This window comes from Periophthalmus magnuspinnatus, chromosome 7, assembly GCF_009829125.3.
Source record: "Periophthalmus magnuspinnatus isolate fPerMag1 chromosome 7, fPerMag1.2.pri, whole genome shotgun sequence".
NCBI classification, from domain to species: domain Eukaryota; kingdom Metazoa; phylum Chordata; class Actinopteri; order Gobiiformes; family Gobiidae; genus Periophthalmus; species Periophthalmus magnuspinnatus.
This window is the reverse complement of record NC_047132.1, coordinates 1,092,731-1,108,978: the sequence shown is the minus strand read 5'-3', so window position 1 is coordinate 1,108,978 and position 16,248 is coordinate 1,092,731. Positions and strand designations below refer to the sequence as shown.

Sequence of the window (16,248 nt, the reverse complement as noted above, 5' to 3'; positions counted from 1 at the left end):
TATGTATGCTAGGTCTATTGTTCTATTCTTGAACAGGAATGGGGGCCTCAGACATCATCTACAACTCAATCCTCAGATCCAAAGCAAAACAAAGAGAACAAAGAAAACAACAGGGCTAGCTAGGATGCTAATAGGTGTGAAATCACTTATTAGGGGCTTGAATGACTATGATAAGTATGACTCAGGCACAGTGCAAACTTGAGGTAGCACAATAGACCTAGTCTACAAACAGAAACTGTAAACAGTAGGTGTTTACAATTTCTGTGTATTTAGCTCCTCACTTCAGACAGATATTACGCAGTGTCCAGCAGAAATCTGATCTGAACTGAAGAAGCGGCCCAGATGAGGAGCAAAACGTCTCCATTCCAACAGCGTTTTGTCCCGTTGACAGATTTTATTTTTCTTTTGCTCTGTAATATAGGACGTATTGTGTCGCTTTGGCAGCAAGCACATTTGACTGAAACTCATAGATCACAGATAGATTACATGTCCTACTCAACCCGATGTATTATCATATGATCTTTCTTTCTTTATCTTTATTTATACATGGAACCCAGTGAGAGCACCTGGGCTCTCTCTTTCATGTGTGCCCTGTTTAAAATCATCATGTCCTCATCCTCCTCTCCTGTCTTCTCCTGTCCTCTTATTCCTCTGTCTGCTGGTCGCTGTGTACCTGACTGCGTGGGAGCTCAGATTTGTCAGTGAATAGACTGGGCCAGTCTCCATGGAAACAGCAGAGCGGAGCGCGGTGGATGCGAGCTGTCCGCCTCCAGGTCCAACACAGGTCAGCCTTCACAAACATACACCCGCTTCTCTAGTCCACATGATTAAGTGCCATTACTGTTGCAACCGCTAATGCAGCAATAGAAGACACTGTTTAAAGTGACACATTTTCTTGTTTTTATAACTTGGCTCGGTGGGAGAGTACTTGTGGTAACCTCTACATACAAAATAATAATAATAATAATAATAATAATAATAATAATAATAATAATAATAATAATAATAATAATAATAATAAAAAACTAGGCAAGATTTTACTCAAATCATATTTAATTATTCTAACTGTTTTAGTCTGTGCACTTTCAATGTTGTAAATGACATTTTGAGTTTGCTTGTTTGTTTTTTTTTATTCCCCATTGATTTATTTTACACACTACAATCCTGCATGTTTACTTTGTTTCCTTTTATGTTTTTTCAGACCATAGACCTTCACCAGACTTCATCAGATGACTTCAGTGTTCAAACTGTCTCCACTGTGTAGCATAGCAACTTTGACACTAGCTGCTGTTTCTTTTTCGCTTGATACAAACGGCTTCTCTCCTCAGTAAATCAGCAGATGTCGGCCTTGTGCCCTCTGTAAGTGTTTTACTTAAGTAGGTCTTAAGTTTCACTCATAAATGGTGAGAAAATATCCATTTACTTTCCATATCTTGGATTATAATGATAAGAAGCACCAGAGGAGAGAAAAAGGTAAGGAGCTGAGGCTGGATCAGAGACAGGGAGGAGGAGCGGGGCAGCCGCACAGAGACAGAAGAAGACACTGGACTTTTAGTCAGATTGTGCAGTTTTAAGTCAAATTTGTGAAACATGACGACACGTGAGGAGACATAAAGAGACTGTGGCCCTGACTCAGAGCTTTCACTTAAACAAGAGAGCGGCAACTCCTCTTCATCAGCACAGACTCTTACTGCCATAAAGTTGACGACCTGTCCATTAAAATGCTTATCACCGAGACTGGCCAAAGTTTAGATTGTGATTTATCCATCTTTCAATTTTTGGCACAGTCTCAGCTCTATGTATGTCATATCTGCTGCCTATTTCCAGAAAAATCTTAAATATAATTATGTTAACTTTTAGTGACATGAGAAGTCTATATGCACTTTAATGTGGGAAATAATAATGTTAAAAAAAAACAAAGTATCCTCAATATGTGGTCAGAATGAACCAAGAAAGGCCCCATGACAGTGTAGTTCATAAATGAATGTGTTAGCATGCTTGGCTCTGCTCGTGACATTTACGCTATTGATTAATATTGTATCTGTGTGCAGGGTCATGTGTCTTATTTACTGCACAATAATAACACGCAGAGGAGTCAAAGCAGCCGCCCGCCTCCTCAGACCTGCTACTGCCACCGCTACACACCTTATTAACAAATGAGCAATCCAGGGGGTGAAAACGCATTTACACGTTTTGTCATTTTTGAGTTGTTTCTTAGCAACAGTTCATCAGGTGACATTAGGTGAGGTGAAAACCATCAAGAGAAGAAGGTAACACTATGAAATCAGTTTGAGGGGAGTGCTGAAATCTGTTAGAATCATGGCTGTAAGCAATGTTAAGCTAACTGATAGATGATTGGGAGAAGATCAAAACGACTCCATTTTACTTATGAGGACCTTATTTTTATTTATTTCTGCACGGTGCACTGCTAACTTAACTTTGTTTGCTGCCCTATTCCTGGTCTTTTTGGTTTTCTATAGAGAAGTTGAGAGTTTTTCAGACATTTATTATGTAGTATGTAGTATTATGCAGTGACACAGTGGGGCTTTGAACATGGCATTGCACCAAAAATGCCCACCTTCATGAATTCGGTACAGTGAGGTTTTCACAAATTTTGAACATTTTTTTGTGAGTGATTATCTCTGTGAATACAATATGAGTGGGGACAAGCCACAGTTTAATGATCAAAGCTCCTCTGTTTTGCCCGGCACTGATCAGGTTACATATACATACATACCCCTTCATTTACAAAAGGCAGAAGGGAATGTCATCAATGCTAGACCATCAATGGGAGACCACTCTGAATACCAGGCATCATCGTGGGGGCAGCAGTGGCTCTACTGCAAACTGTCATTGTGTCTTTCAGCAAGCCACTTCACCCACACTGCAGAGTATGAATCTGATGTGTGGGTGGTGGTGGTCGATGGCACAGATTAGCAGCCTCGCTTCCATCCAGTCTGCCATACAGTTTACAGTACTAGGTTACCACTACTGAGTGAATGAATAATGAAATGTGAATGTAAGAAAAGAACACGAACATTTTATACACATGCTGCCCAAAACCTTTCTCTTTGCTGGGCCAAAATAATAAGTCACTGGGCAGAGGTCCAAACCTATTAATGATATAAAAAATGGATTTATGATGAAACTGTCTTCAGTGATTGCATGTTTTAGAGAGGAAGACTGGTCTTATACTTGTTCTGATACAGCTCTGTTCTGTGAATGTGTCTTTTTTTGTATCTGCTCAAACAAGTACTTAGTTTTGATAAGTATCTGGCTTTCGATACTTTTGACAATTCTACCTTAACCTAAATATATATATTTAAAAAATAAATAAATAAATAAAAATAGATGCATTGATGGGCTAACTTTGGTTCACTGGCCCCACTTTGGACATCCTTGTTATTCAAATTGAATAGAAGTAAACAAAAACAACAGTGGGTTTCTGTTCAGCACTGTAGCCAGGCCAACAAACTGCCACAGCACTGTTGAACTCTTCAGTACCTGCTACGCTCAGCTGCGATGACTTTCTTAAACCATTAGAGATAAATCAAAGTAATTACTCCTACAATTAGTACTGGGCAAGCCCAGGTTGTAAAACTAGTGTCCAAATAAATCCACCAGTGATACTAGACAGGTTTACTGCTGTCGACCAAGCAGAGCTAACTTCAGCCGTTATGTTCTCTTAAAACATCAACTACCCTATTCCAGGCACACTCCTCGTAGAAATCCTCCTTATTATGGATCCTATCCTTAATATAATAAATATCTCATTAGAAAATGTCCCGCAGTCCTTAAAATATGCAGTCATTAAACCACAGTAATGAATCTGATTTATAAGTCAACTATAAACCCATCTCTAATCTAACACTATAGACCCATCTCTAATCTAACACTATAGACCCATCTCTAATCTAACACTATAGACTCATCTCTAATCTAACACTATAAACTCATCTCTAATCTAACACTATAGACCCATCTCTAATCTAACACTATAGACTCATCTCTAATCTAACACTATAGACCCATCTCTAATCTAACACTATAAACCCATCTCTAATCTAACACTACAGACTCATCTCTAATCTTCCCTCTGTCTCAAAAACCCTCAAAAGATTTGTTAAAGAGTTTTGTTGCCACCTACAGACTAATCATTTATTTTTATTTTTTTTCCAATCAGGATTCAGAGCTCACCACAGAAACTGCACTACACAAATGACTTGTTATGAACTGGTGATAATGGACTGGTCTCAATTCTGGCTCTGTTGAACATCAGAGCAGCGTTTGACACCATCAACTACGACAATCTGGTGCAGAGGTTAGAATGTGAAAGGTGTCACGGGGCAGCCCTCAGCTGGTTTAAATCCTATTTATCAGATAGGTACCAGTTTGTTTATGTAAACCAGAATTCCTCACCGTGTTCTAAGGGGTGCCTCAGGGTTCTGTACTCGATCCAATCCTACTTCGTAATTCCCTACTAGCCTGGAGCTGGAGTCCCTTCACTGACTTCCTGTTGAGTTCAAAATTAAATTTAAATCAGGATTCCGTTCTCCTCCCAGCATATAAAGGACTCTATCATATCTGCAAGATGCTATAGTACCATATCATCCAAACAGAGCTCTCTGCTCTCAAAATGTTGGACTGGTGTTTCTAGAGAGTCTAAAAGCACAGTAGGAGTGAGAGTTTTCACTTACCAAGTTCCTGTGTTATGGAATCAGCTCCTGCCCATTTTAAAGATCCCACAGTCTCTACATTTAAGAGGAGGCTTAAAATGTTCCTCTTTGAATGAGCTTACAGTCAGGCCAGTTAGGAGCAGAAATAAAACCCAGCTTTATATTGTAACCTGAGGACTATCCTCTGTTTCCTCGTACTTTCCCTGTTTCAGATGCCTGGTTGCTGACCGCTCTATGATGATTGGACTTTAAATGCCCCTTCTGTGCCCTGGTCCTGTTCTGTGGACCTGGACACATCTGCAGCCTGCCTAGAGTGGAGGGGCAGGCTCTCCTTCACTGTGGTTCTCCTTGAGGTTTCTCTTTTTCCCACTGTTTATTTTATTTATTTCCCTGCCAAGAAGAAGGGTGTAAGGGCAGATGATGTTCGGGGACAGTTCTCTATTTGCTTGTTTTCTATGAATATTGGTTAATCTGTGTTTGTTATTGGCCAATGTCTGTTTCAATTGTTGGATTTCTAACTTCAATGATCTTGTTAAGCCCTAAGAGGCACCTGTTGTTGTGATTTTGGGCTTTACAAAAATAAACTGAATTGAATAGTGTACTTTTTAATACCATACCTAACCTGTGCATAGAATAGTGCTTAATATCTCCTGGAGTTCCAGCTGAGCCTCATTAACCACATGCATTTTCCCTCAGTGATCACAGCAGGATCAGGGCTTGTACACAGACACTAATGTACACTCACAGTTGAAGTCATCCATCCTGTGCTAGCATAGTTAGCATTCAGTTAGCATTCAGTTAGGATGATTCTGAATCCCAGGTGGCTCCCTCTCACCTCCAATCAGAGCAGTCATTCCCACAGCTGACAGGGGTATTAGCTCCTGTCTGCGGTCCTCAGCCTTCACTGCTCTGTGCTGTCAGGAGCGTGCTACAGGCCTGCTCACAGCTCATCAGAAAAGCATCATCGTGCCCAAAACAGCTGTCAGCATATTTGTGTTCTGATCTGCTGCATCAAACCTCCGTACAATTTACAGAAGAATTACATCAGAAGAAGACTATACTTGATTTTGATTAGATTGACGAAATGCCGGTGTTTCGGTGATTCCCAGGCTGCATTTCCCTCGAGCCTGGTTAGCCTTGTCTCTCGTCGTATTCTGAACAGAAAATCAATATTCAACAATAAAAACACATAAATAAAAATCTGATTCTTGTCACAGTGAAATGCCATTATGAGAGGATGGGGCCTTACAGTTCTGCAGTGTTGAACAGGCAGAATTGACTTATTTCTGATATTAAAGAGGGGGTATTATGCAAAATTGACCTTGCTATAACACTATTTCCTCATCAAAATGTCATATATTATATTAGATGTCATCCAGGCATGTTTGAGTAATCTAACAATCTCTCCCAGGCACTATTCAAACCCTTCTTACCTTAAGCAATACAAGCTACATCTCTTGTACAATGTTCAGTCCACAAGTCTATGTCACAGATGCTCCCACATGGCCTTTCCATAAATATACAAGAACAGGATGCAAAACAATAGAGTACAGCTTCACAAACCTGATGTGATGTACAGTACTTTTATTAGTGGAATGCACCCTGATTTTGTTAGTGCTGATAGTGCTCTGAAAGAGAAGCCTTACACATTTGTAGAGCTGTCACATGTCACTCATATGTCACTGATTTCTAGATGCATAATAGTAATTACATAAATAACAATAGCAGTGAAGGCTCAGCTGCAGAAATAAGGTGTAGGAGTATGACAAATCTGTGAAGAACCAATAGCCCACTGCCTAGTCCTGTTCGTACAAACCGGGTGTCAAATACTTTCTAATATATACAAATATGGTTAAACTATGTAGGTCTAGGCTTCTCTAACTTGACTCAGAATTGGCTCAGTATATTTGCATTTAATGTCAGTGAAGTAAATATGCTGATTTGCAATGTAGGCTGTATAAAAAGTGGAGTTATTAAATTGTTATCGACTAAATATTCTCTGCTTGACTACCCATAAACGTCACTGCATGCTGCTGGTATAATGGGTTCTAGTGGTGAACATGTTTTGTCAGCGAGGAGCGCACTAATTGAGACCAAGACCTGTCCAAGATCACAGGGTCCCGAGACAAAATCAAGACCCAGCGAGACCAAATCAAGACCATCTTTGTAATTTTCTACATTATTTTATCGTGACTGTGGCCCATGTATATCACTGTTTTTTATAAATCGATTTCCATTTCATCTGATTAAATCTGATCTAGGCTCCAAATAATCCAACCAAACTGCACTGTATTTAAACACTCTGCGCCCCTGTTTTTGGCCCCTCGCCCACAGCCAACTGCTTAAAGCCAGCTTCTTCTGTACAGAGCACTGAATTAAACTTATTATGATTTTAAACACGTGCCACGACTCATTTTTCATGTTCACAACAGGAGTTACATTATCTTACTGGATCTGCAGTGATATTTACTCGCCTCTGCACAGCGTTTGTTTGGTTTGGTGAATGATGGCCTTAATATAAAGAACACATACAAGTTTTTCTCATTCTCAGTTTATGGACAGGCCTCATGTGAAAGCTCAGAACCCACAACATTTACTCACTGAGCTGCAGAGGCTGAACTAGCACTGATTCATGATGATCTGCAGATGCTGGGGTTTAGGTACCGATCATTCAGGAGGACTAAACCAGGACCAGAATAAGTTCAAACCAATTACATCAGGAATAATCTGGTCTAGTCAATGACATAATTAAAAAATGCACAATTATTTTCTTTTATAAATATATACCTTGCAAACACTGAGTATGAACTATGTGTGTCAACTTTGTCAGAAAAAAATACCTACACAGTGATTACCTTATTACAAGAAATTGGTGTTGTCACTATACTAAAATTTCAAACTTGATTTCAATACTAAAGAATAGACTCGATACTCAATACCAATTTTGATACTACAATGATAATGAAAATATCAATACCTGCTCAAATGATTATCTAGTTTTAGTAATGATTATTATCTAATTTTCAATACATTTAAAAACTCTACAAGAAATGTCAAGACCAAGGAGTACAAAGTAGTTTACAAAGTGCCAGAAAGCTTAGCGGAGATTACACTACAGAAAAACGAACTCTGTGGAGCGATACCAGATTAAGACCTGATTGAATATAATGAGAATGATGTAAATGTCTAAGCAGGCTACTTTCCCCAGCCCGCCCCTCTCATAGTGACGAATAAACCAGGCAGATAAGAGGCAAAACGATAGCTCCACAATCTGCTGGGCCATCTTCATAAAAACATTTCTGAACATTAGCAACATTAGCGTCCTAGCATCAACTGCTCCATCAGTGTTCATCATCTTTATAGGAACATCCTCAGTCACAGCTAATTGAGGGGAGTGAAATCATAACGGAGCGCCTGGCTGGCTACACTAAATACACTGAGCGGGAGGTTTTAAATTAGCATAGTGCTTATTAAAGAGGCTGTTAAATGGGGCTAATGCTTTCTGCTACCTGTATCCTTAAAGGGAGAACATTTTACTAAATCGACTTTTTCTGCAGCTTCCTCCCATGTTATTAACGTAGCTCACGCCTGATTAATATGTGTAGCATTCCAAATTGCTCTCACTGAAAGCGACTTGAGAAATATCAAACGTTTGATCAGTCGAAGTGTCCCAACAGCAGAACAAGACAAAAAATCTAACTTTTGTTACATGCAGCTGAGAGACCAACACAGACATCTTAAGTGCTCACCTTCTACATGTTTTTCATAAATATGTTTGTATTGGTTTGGCTTTCGCACGAACCTCAGTGCTGCTCTGTGATTGGGCCGCTCGACTAACCTTGCAGCGAGAGTCCTTCAAGATGGATGCTCATTAGTTTGTAAACTCAAAAATATCGCGAGAATCCATCTTACTGTGCAAGATGTTATAACTTGCTCCCTCAACAAAAACATGACTGGAGTGGTTCTATATGTCATCCATGAATATTTTATGAATTTAGCGATCTCTCATTGCGATCCTGTCCAAGCTATACTCCACCCATGCTCCACGGAAATGTTTAAATATACGATTTCACACACCTAATGCAATGTGCAGCAGTTTTGATTAGTGGGCTGCATGTTGATTGTGTTGTGATAGCACTTAAACAATTTAGAAAATGTTTTACAGTGAATATCCTGTTTTGGGCAATTGAGTAAGTGGCATAAAGCAGTTTTAAGATTAGCGCTTCTATAGCAATTTATCGCACTTCAAAATGTGTTATTGTGACAGGCCTCCTCTGAGTCTATTTTTGATACAGTGTTGTCATGAATGTGATCATGAGAAAGTATCCAGTGTATGCAGCAGTAAAAGTAAAGTTCAGAATTCCACACAGAGTGTACACAAGTCCATGTAAACAGAATCCTCCTGACTGCTCTCCAGGGCTGTGTCGACTGTGTGCTGCCGCGGGCACTGGGCTCAGGCTGTCAGTGTGAGGGCACACACAGGTGTGGAGATGCTGACTACACACAATCATTAGATTTGAGTTACAACAGGGTGAACATGTTCCGCAGGCAGATATCTGTGTATGCAGACGTGTTTATAAGTTACAACTTATCCAGTCTAAAAGTGAACTATGTTTTTTTAAAGGAGTCAAATCCACTCAGAAAACTGAAGCTCTAACTAAGGACATTACAACTCAACAACGTAGTACTAAATATCCATCTTCTGCTTATCTAAGGCCAGACGCTAAGCAAAACACCCAGATGTCTGAGCCTCCTGAGCTGATTCCTCTCAGTGTGAAGGAGCAGCGGCTCTACTCTGAGCTTCTTACCCTGTCTCTACAACTCCTTCTTCAACAAAACACACAGGCACTGCATTACCTCAGACACATGATAATATAATATGTATTATTAAGCAGGGGCTCAAGGCAAGGTGAGAATTTAAAATAGTTAAAATTATTCAAACAAACTTGAAAATGAAAATATATAAATAAGAGGTTCTATGGATAGTTAAGCCTAAAACTAACACATGACACAGGTTAAACTTGTTTGTACTACCAGTATCAGTGTGTGTGTAGCGCCCCCTGCAGTAGCACAGTCTCTCACCTGGAGTGTTCCCGTATGGCTTTGATGGTTTGACCGTCTCTCCAGTGGCTGGGGCCCAGGTGGTGGTGTGGCGTTTGGGCTCCTGGGTGCCCACAGTCACAGTCCTGTGTGGGTGGGTGCTGCTTGTGGTAGGGGGCAGCGTGGGCGGGGACACACTGGTGGACTGGGTAAAGTTCCTCTCGTCGGGCCCCTCATCAGTGCCCGTGGGCCCCCAGTCGATGAAGTCAGACACGGTGGTGGTGCGGCCCTCCTGAGAGTAACTGTCCCACTTAAGCTGCCTGCGGGCCCTCAGAAGGAGGCGGAGCACCTCGCTGGGGGCGGAGCACTCTTTACACAGGCCTTTATGTGTGGCCCGCCTCCGCCTCTCAAAGCCCCTCCCCACATGAGCCCTGAGGTCCTGGGCCAGAGGGGCGGGGCTTAAGGTGCGGCGGGCCAATGGGCTGACAGTTCTCCAGTGAAGCAGAGTGGGCGTGTCTCGGGGGCGTGGTCGAGGCGTAGGGGGAGGGGTCAGTCTGAGCTGCTCCGGACTGAGGACAGCGCACAGGGACAGGTCAAAGGTCAGATGCGTCATGGCCAGAAAGATCCACACACGCTGTCCCATAGTGCAGGAGGGCTTCAGCGCAGGGCCACTGCAACAGAGAAGAGCAGAGATCACACATTATGTACAACATGATATAGGATCGCACATACTTACAACTTTGATCATTTTAATAAGTCAGACTTGCCTTGCTCTAGTACAGATCTACTGTATAAGCAGCTCTTAGGGTCAAAATGAGACCACTGTGTGCCGTCTGCATCTAATTATACAGCACTTTTTATCTCTTGAAAACAGGGAGGTAATGCTGATACACTGTTGAAATGCAAATGTTTATTCCCTTTACCATGACAGCGCTGATAAACTAATGAGAATAATGAGGATGGGAGGAATTCCTAAGGTAAAAGTGAGGCATAACTTTGGACGAATTCTGTTCTTCACATTTTTAAGACAGTAAAAATCTGGAACGGCACCTTTAAATAAACCCATTCAACAAGAAAGAGGAGAGACCAAAAAATAATTACATAATTTGGCAGAAAATGTATAAGCAGAGCCAGAAGCTGAGGTCTTTGTTTTTGTCATTGTAATGTCATTAGGAATGAAGTTACTTAAAGGAGATGGTTTTGCTTTGCCTCAAATGTTCCACTGTATGGTATTAAACTTATCTAGAATCTCCATGCAGACAAATAGGTAGTGCTACCAGATCAAGTTACAGGGCAGATCTGTGGAGAGGCTACAATGCGCACAATAAGAATGCATGATTTTTAAGGTATTTTTAGCTCCAGGAAACGTCTGTAATTGAAAAAATGTAAGACTGTTAAAGAGGGGGTATTACATTTTTACATTTTTACTTTCTTACTTCTTATTGATTTGAAAATGCTATACTTTCCAAAAACAATGTATTGAAATGTATAATTGGTTTAAATTTGTTTTTGACAGTCGTCTCCCTGCAGAGTGCACAACACAATCAGCTGCATCCCACTAATGAAACTACTGCACATCGTATAAAGTTTGTCAAGTTGTAGTGTATTGTTTCATATCCTACTTTTGTACATACTGGAAAAATGGCCTTGTGGACTGAGCCTTGGAGAGGATCATACTGCTAACCATAAAGAGGGCTTGAACAGGGCCCAGAAGAGATTACTAGATTATTCAAACATGCATGGACGACACCTAAAACATCTTCAGTCATCTTCAATTTTGCATAACACCTTCTCTTTAAGATAAATGTCAACTCTGGAGAATTCAAGACAAAGAAATCACATCTTTATGTCCCCCACTAGAAAAGTTACATAGTGTCCATTTAAAAAGAACAGAGATAAGGTAGTGCCTTATTGACAGATCAGACTTTTATATAAGTGCCCACTTAGCAGAACTGTCCAGATGAACTTTGTGAACTCGGTCTTAATTAAGCTTCAATCCTGACTCCTTTGTCCGCGCTCTGTTAATTACAATCTAAAGGTCGGAGGAGCTGTCAGACTGGTGCTTTTCTGTGCTCTCCTCAGCACTCACCGCAGCTCCGATTCATATCAAGGCGCGTGATTGGCCCGACACAAGGTCAGCTGATCCCCAACACTTTTATCTAATGCGAACCCAAAGTCATCGCATCCCACGGGGCAGCCTCTTTATGCACTCAGAGAGAGAGCTGCGTCATCAGGCAAAATCTTCTGCATCCTTCCCCGTCCCTGACTCCTCCCACTGGGCTGCCTCTGAACTAGGTAAGACACTGTAATATAAAAGAAAGTACTTTGATTTAATGTTGAAAATAACATTCTACTGTCTAAATAAAGATTGCTTTTTAAATTAGTATTGTAGTGTTGAGTATCGAATATATTCCTTAGTATTGAAATTTAATTTGAAATTTTTGTATTGCGACAACACTGCAACAAACTAAAGTAAGCCCAAAAATAGCCCAAAACAAGAGACCTGAGCCCCACAAAAAGCCCCAAACAGAAGCAACTAATCAACAGCATGTGTCACAGCTGGACAGTGGTAATGAAATGTGCATGTTTAATTAATATAACAGCTATAAAGCACAACTAGGTAACATTTTTAACTCTCTGGTGGTTACAAAGGTTATTTTGGGGTGTTTGAAGGGTCCGCTGGCTCCCCCAGCTGTCTCTGAGCAGAAAAAACCAGACATGCAACTTAGTTGCCACTGATCATCTCTTAGGTCATCTCTTAGGAGTCTGTTCTCGTTCTCACAACACACCCCTTACCAGCACTGTCTACAGTTCACTACAAGAATAAATGTCCAGTGTTCATTATTGAGGTGTCAGACATGGCACAACCATCTAAAAGGCAGAGGAAGCCTTTGTCCGAGGAAGCAAGGAGAAGAAAACATTGAATGGGACAGGGCCAGAGCTCACGCGCCAGTCAATCTGGGGAAGGCATTTCACGAATGGCCAGAGCTCAAGGAAAGAGAAGGAAGCAAGAGTGACACGATCAGGCCATGTTGTTCTTGATCACATAACTTTTATATGCATTACTTGTGGTATTATTGTTTTAGTTATGTAATTGGAATAACTGTTTGCTTTAGTATGCAGTTACATCTGCATGCAGGATGTGTGCAGTTAGTGTCACTTGTCTGTGCGAAAACAAGAGCAATGTGCAAATGTAGCTCTGTTGTGCTGTCTGACTATGGCTAACTTCATGCTCAGCATCAAACGGGGTAAAGCATTTGCATATGATCAAACTGCTTGTCACGTCGGGGTTACTTCTGTAATTGACAGACTGATGTTTCATCTGTATGCAGTAATGTTATATGTTTTAGCAGCTGGATGCGTTCTTTGTTGGCAATCAGCATTGTCAATCAGTCTGTGAATGTAGCAACAGGCAACTTTACCCCAATGTAAAGTCAGCCTGAGCTTGTATTTACTTTTAACAACTTTGTGTTCTGATTATAGTTACAAATGTTGGCAAAAACCAACTGCTCTACCGTCATGACCAGCGTCAGACCTCACAGAGCACTACACAATATATTTACATATTTAAGAGGCTTATGTATAAGATAAAGTAAAACAGCATTACTCATCTGAGACATTTTGTGTAAAGTGTTGTGAGCGATGGGGGCGGGGCGTGGTGTTTACGACGATGTATTCTCACAAGCGACCTGTAGGGGGAGGTCTCTATCGCTAAAGTTACTTAGTTCTGCTTTAATCATTAACAGCTTGTATTTCATTACCAAAGTGCCACTCAGGAGCAAGTCCAAAAAAATGCAACCCAATTTGTAAGCGACTTTCCAAGAAAAGAAGGCCAAAGTCACTGTAAAGAAGAGGACTTTGGTACAATGCCTCTCACTATGCTTACATGCACAGGGACATCTGAATGCACCAAACAACCAAATTCAAATCTTCTTTGCTCCAAAAACCTGTAGGATCACTCTTGTCCCAGTCTACAACAGGTCAAGGAACCAGACAGGTATGAACGGCGGGCTAGGGGTCGTTCAGGTGCTTGTAGTAAGCTAGCATAAGAACTAAAACTTTACAACTATAATTACTAATAGAAACGACTCATCATACAAAAACACACTTTTAGCAGAAATAAGTGTCATCTCATTTATGTTGATCATTTGATTTTCAGATATGCTATGAACTGTAGTACAATTTGCCCTCTCCAGAGAACAAATAAACATATTGAAGCTCTGGTAGTTTTTACTTTTACGTTTTTCCATGCATTTTGAAAAATCTGTTTAAATTGGACTTGGCTCATATCTGCTTTGAAGCATAGACTGTATATATAAATGGACTTAGCTAACCCGCTAGCCGCCTTGTTCTAAATAGAAAGTGAGTACGGGCGCTTCTGGCTCCATCGACCAAAACGTCACCCTTCTCTTTGTATTTGTTGCTGTCAAACTCGTCATTTTGGTCTTAAAATGTTTGTATTAACCCGCTCTACACGACTGCATGCGATCGTGACAATGTTGCTTAGCGCCCATTCCCTGCTAAACCAGCGGGGCAGGTGGGTAGGAGTGCTGCCTTCTACAGCCTTGCCCCAGATTGGGTCCCACGGTCAGAAGTCCAAATAAAGGCTCCACATTAGGCTCTAAAACTGCCAGCCTTGATGAGCTTCATTTGGCTGGAGCTGAACACCGTGGGTGACGTCACACTCACATAGTCCAATTCTTTATAAAGTCTATAGTGTGAAGCCAGTTCTCCGACAACCTTGAGCCATCTCCAGGCCCCTGCCCCACATTGATCTGGAGGGACACAGCTCATTACAGGGGGTGTCTGGTGGGACGGGTGAGGATGGGAGGGGTGTATGGATGAGGGAGAGGGGTGGGTGGGGTTGGTTGTCCTTGGTCAGTGCAGCCCAGAGGCACTTGGATAGAGTTTATCAAAAGTGTCACTGCATTCAGCACTTTCACAAACAAAGTAGCAAACTGTGCAATTATATTTCTGACTATTAGCAAAACAACAGCACTGCGCAAAAATAAATTGAATTCTGTCAACTGGACCAAAGATTGAATTAATAGTGAATATGTTTAGCCACTCATCCAAGAGGTGTCTTCAGTTCTGACAGGGTTCTGCAAGTGTTAAGGGAGGAGCTAACTACACTGAAGCTAATACACCGTAGTTGTTTAGAGTAAGAAGTATCTGTTATTAATTAAAGTGGGACTAAATACTTAGACGCAATCACATTTCAAACTACTGGAAATTGCAGAGACCACTGGCAGCAGCACACACTTAAATTTAGGTGTTTTTTTCTTTTTAATTTGCACTAATATTACCTAAAAAAAATGGACTAGGAACAGTAGCTAATGTTTAATTAAAACACTATATACACCCTGAGTCATATTTTGCATGATCGTTGAGGCTCCTAATTAACATGCCATGACCATCACTATTGTTTTCTTTGTTTAGATTTGAGTCTGACGATGGAGTTGTGAATGAGTGACAGGTTGTACCATAGACCCCCAATTCTGTCCAGAGATGGATTGCCTCTCCTGACTTTCCTCGGCTCTAAAGGTCACGCACTAGACACCATTTACTGTCTAGGAATAAACCCAACTAAAATCAGCATAAACACAACATTTTTTAACAGGATGCCCAAAGCGCTTTCGTTTATTACTGGAGCTGTACAAGACATAGCTATGCGTATGCTCCATAGTCGCTTTGACCACCCCCAATTACACATCACATGACACATACAAGGCCGGTAAAGTATATGTTCCAGCCCAATCCAATTCAACTGTACAGTAGACCATTGTGTTCAAGGGCACAACAGTGATATGAAGAGGTCAGAGTGGAATTTAAACAACCAATATTTTAGTCATTTAAAGACGAACATTCTGATTCTGGGTTACGGAAAGCTTAAAAATATCCAGACCAGAAGGTGTAGAATAACTATTTTGATGAATTTCTAATTATTTTAAAGAGCCACTATATTACATACAGTTGTCCCTCGCAATTTTACATGCTTTTTTATAGTGTATGAATGTGCATTGTGTTCTGTGTCCTGATTGGCTAAGGGACTGTAGACCATTGTCCATCAGTCTCCTCCGTGCCGTGTCTCCTGTACAGGACAGAATGTGTTCAGACAAATTTACGTAAATGTTCAATTGACACTACAGCGGAGCGGCGCCAGGACGAAGAGGCATGACCAGAGGAACTGTGAAATACACACTATTAGTCACTATTAATCAAGTAAACAAGAGAGAAATGTGAGAAAATGTTAATGCATGTGTGAGAAAAGTGTATAAAGTGTGTGGTGAGGGGTTTTACAGCATTAAAACATATAGAATAATTGTAAAAAATAAAGCTGATACATTGCGGATTTCGCCTATTGTAGCCCCCCCGATAAACCAGGCACTACTGTACTTTAAATATTTGTTACTAATAATTTGGTTCCTCCATCTAAATCACCTTTAATTTGCTCTGTTTGTATTGTTCCACAGTATGCCGTTCAAGTCTTTATCTCCATAGGGACAAGCTGTTCATTTTCATAGTATTTCTT

General features: G+C 40.8%; 1 protein-coding gene across 1 annotated transcript in view; it reads right to left on the bottom strand.

Moving 5' to 3' along the window:
* Positions 1-16,248, bottom strand: part of ajap1 (adherens junctions associated protein 1) — a 41,684-nt gene that overhangs the window by 25,147 nt on the left and 289 nt on the right. Inside the window, exon 2 of the mRNA XM_033969783.2 lies at positions 9,759-10,387. Within this exon, the coding sequence (XP_033825674.1) occupies positions 9,759-10,387 (629 nt within the window). The remainder of the gene's footprint in view (positions 1-9,758; positions 10,388-16,248) is intronic.